The 3,435-nt window shown below is 57.9% G+C and overlaps 1 protein-coding gene across 1 annotated transcript; it reads left to right on the forward strand.

Moving 5' to 3' along the window:
* On the forward strand, nt 1-3,312 carry LOC131917310 (asialoglycoprotein receptor 1). The gene is made up of 8 exons (XM_059271057.1): nt 1-344; nt 1,368-1,484; nt 1,608-1,703; nt 1,786-1,857; nt 2,123-2,209; nt 2,450-2,601; nt 2,678-2,784; nt 2,912-3,312. Exons 1-8 carry the CDS (start codon nt 275-277, stop codon nt 3,066-3,068), a joined length of 858 nt encoding a protein of 285 aa, XP_059127040.1. The 5' UTR covers nt 1-274; the 3' UTR covers nt 3,069-3,312.
* The last annotated feature ends 123 nt before the right edge of the window (nt 3,313-3,435 follow it).

The following is a 3,435-nucleotide window of genomic DNA, read 5'->3' on the forward strand; positions in this document are numbered from 1 at the left end:
CTGGAACTAACTATGTAGACCAAGCTGGCCTTGAACTCAGAGATCCACTGGCGTATGCTTCCTGAGTGCTGGGATTAAGAGCATACACCACCATGCCCAGCCAGGGGATAGATCTTTGGATGTCGGGTTTGGGAGCAGAGGGAGGGAAGAAGAAAGGTGCTGTTCTTCTGAGGTCACCCAGTCGGATGTAGAAGGGATCGATTGGACTTCTGGGCCTGTTCGCCCCAACCCGGGCTCTAAACTTGGCTCCCCTAGGCCCAGCTCCGGTGCTATCATGACAAAGGATTATCAAGACTTCCAGCACCTGGACAATGAGGAGAATGACCATCATCAACTCCGGAGAGGTGAGGGGTGCTCCTCACTGGAAGGATCCATGGCTCTGTCCCTCGACTCAGCTCCTTTCCCCTGGTGACTCCTAGTTCTGTCCCAAACACTCAGAAAACAGTGCCTGAGTCACTCTTGCTGAGGAGATAGGTACAGGACACAGTGTTGGAGTCCTTCTTAGTGGCAGTTACCCAAGCTTCCTCAAAGTATCACTCACTTCTCAAAACCCCAGACAGTGGATGGATCCAAGACTTTGGGCCTACTGAAGGCTGGGGAATGAATTTGTTGTCAGTCTTTTCTGAAGTTAGGTCCCTTGTTCTCTTCAGTTTTGACAGTGTGTATGTGGCAGTGGTGGGGGGTGACCAGGATCAGCTTGATCCCAGGGGCTAGGTTGAGGACCCTTGGAGAGAGCATTGAGAGTCTCTGCTCTGATGGAAGATGAAGCATCCTGCATCTAAAACAAACCCATCTCCCCACGTCTTTGTCCTCTGAACAGGGACCGTTGTGTAAGCAGAACAAGGTCAGAGCTCTTGGGGCGTCCTGGGTGGGTAGCGTGTGAGGAGGAGTACTGGGGAGGAAGAAAGGGAGAAGGCGCCACACTCCAACTGACAGGACTGTCATTTTCTCGCCAACCGAGAGAGATCCGCCTTCTCTCCCTGCAGCCCAAGATGCACAGGATTCACGTGGAGAGGAAGAAACCCACCTTTCCCCGCGCTTTGGTGGAGCAGCGACTCCCCAGGTGCCGAGGCGCAGACTAGGTAGTTCCTCGTCTGTAATGACAGGATCATGCCACGAGGTGGCAGCAGAGATTCAGGCCCCCCCGCAAACGCTAGGGCAGGTCAAAGGTTTGCACTTCTGAGATAACCCCCTTTCTTCCCCATCTTAGGTTGCTTCGGTCCTACAGGGTTGCCCACGGCCCACATTTCTTAATGTGTATGGTTTCTCTTAGTTTGTTGGAGAGCTCAGCCTGCGCTCTTCCTGGGACCCCGGGATCTACGCGGGGTTGGCCTGGGCGGGTGAACTCCTGACTCCTTCTCTTGCAGGGCCGCCTCCCACCCCGTCGCTCTTGCACCGCCTCTGCTCTGGATCCCGCCTCCTCCTGGTGTCCGTGGGCCTCAGCCTCCTGCTGCTGGTGGTTGTCTGTGTGATCGCATCCCAAAGTGGGTGGCCAGGGCTGGGCAGAGAAAGGGGGCAGCTTCGGGGGTGTGTGAGGGAGCGACGGACGCAGTGGTGGGTGGACACAGACATCTTATTTTTTCATACCCACATCCTCTCTTGCCTAGACTCCCAACTGCGGGGCGATCTGCTGTCTCTAAGGCAGAATCTCAGCAACTTCACTGTGAGCACTGAGGACCAGGTCAAGGCCCTGAGCACCCAGGGTGAGGGGGCCCAGGTCTGGGGCCGGGGGTGGGGCTGAGGGGTGGCACGACTGTCCGGACACTGAGAGAGTTTCTTCTCTAGGGGGTAGTGTGGGAAGAAAGATGAAGCTACTGGAGTCACAGCTGGAGAAACAGCAGAAGGATCTGAGTGAAGGTGTGTGGGGGGGAGGGGGGAGGGAGAGGGAGGGGTGAGAGAGAGGGAGGGGGAGGTCAGGATGAGGAGCGGGGAGAGGTGAGCGGTGAGGGGGGGGAGAACTGAGGGTAAGGGGAGGGGTCGGACTTGGGGGGGGGTCCGTTTCTCAGCCCAGATCAAAGCTTTGGCCAGAGGGTCTGTGATGGCTGGTTGTTCCCAATGTTCACATCCAACTGATTTCTTCGCTCCCTTTCCCTCTGCTGCCTTCTGTCCTCTGCCACCCCAGATCACTCCAGCTTGCTGCTGCACGTGAAGCAGTTGGTGTCTGACCTGCGAAGTCTGAGCTGTCAGATGGCCGCCCTTCAGGGCAACGGTGAGGGGCGGGGCGGCGGTGGGGGCGGGGCGGCGGGGCGGCAGGGCGGCGGGGTAACGGTGAGGGGCGGGGCGACAGCGAGGGCGGGGCGGCGGTGGGGCGGGGCGGGGCGGCGGGGCAACGGTGAGGGGCGGGGCGACGGCGAGGGGCGGGGCGACGGCGAGGGGAGGGGCGACCAGCCCCACTTTCTTGACCACCCCCACCCTCGGTAGCATCTCAGCCCTTCACCCCCCACCTCAGGCTCTGAAAGGACCTGTTGCCCCATCAACTGGGTGGAGTTTGAAGGCAGCTGCTACTGGTTCTCCAGCTCTTCGAGGTCCTGGATTGAGGCTGACAAGTATTGCCAGCTCGAGAATGCCCACCTGGTGGTGGTGACCTCCTGGGACGAGCAGGTGAGGCCACGGGTGCGTTCTTCTGGGACGCTGGACGGTGGGAGGAAGAGGTCACCAGCTCTGTTTCTTTTCTCAGAGATTTGTCCAGCGCCACATGGGACCTTTAAACACTTGGATTGGCCTAACTGACCAGAACGGGCCCTGGAGATGGGTGGATGGGACCAACTACGAGGCCAGCTTCAAGTGAGTATACGCCTTCCGGGTGCGGGGCACCCAGCTTTCCCAGCCGGTGTTCCCAAGGCTAGAGATCTTCCGGGAATGTGACTGAGAGTCTGATTTCCTGGGACTCACAGCAGTCTTTTGTCTGTAGGAACTGGAAACCAGAGCAGCCAGATAACTGGTATGGGCATGGGCTTGGAGGAGGCGAGGACTGTGCCCACATCACCATTGATGGCCCCTGGAATGATGACGTCTGCAGGAGGCCCTACCGCTGGGTGTGCGAGACAGAGTTGGACAAGACCCGTTAGGAGCCTCCCTCCCCTTAATTTATTTCTTTAGTGCCTCGAGCTGCTGAGGTTTGGAATTGGGAGATCCTACCAAGGGGTCTCCACCTCCTCGGAATTTTCCGTCTAGGATTTTAAGGGCAGGGTAAAGAACGGTGTTTGAGGAATGTGCCATGACGCCTGATGAGGTGGGGTTACCGGAACGCTGTGACGCTTTGTGCACCACGCAGCTTACTACTGTCAACCTTTTTTTAGAGTGAAAAGAAGAGAAGTGTACTTAACCGTCCCTGAGCTGTCTGGTCATTGGGGATTAGGAACCAGGGGTGGGTTGGCTAGCTTTGGGAAGGCCACGGGCCGGCAGTGGTGCTGGGAAAACAGGATGGCTTTGGAC

This window comes from Peromyscus eremicus, chromosome 8a (genome assembly GCF_949786415.1).
Source record: "Peromyscus eremicus chromosome 8a, PerEre_H2_v1, whole genome shotgun sequence".
NCBI lineage: Eukaryota > Metazoa > Chordata > Mammalia > Rodentia > Cricetidae > Peromyscus > Peromyscus eremicus.

Coding starts and splice junctions, on each gene's coding strand:
- LOC131917310 (XM_059271057.1), top strand. CDS start 275: ATGACAAAGGATTATCAAGACTTCCAGCACCTGGACAATGAGGAGAAT. Junction 2,210..2,449: donor GGCCGCCCTTCAGGGCAACG/GTGAGGGGCGGG, acceptor CCCCCACCTCAG/GCTCTGAAAGGACCTGTTGC. Junction 2,602..2,677: donor TGACCTCCTGGGACGAGCAG/GTGAGGCCACGG, acceptor TTCTTTTCTCAG/AGATTTGTCCAGCGCCACAT.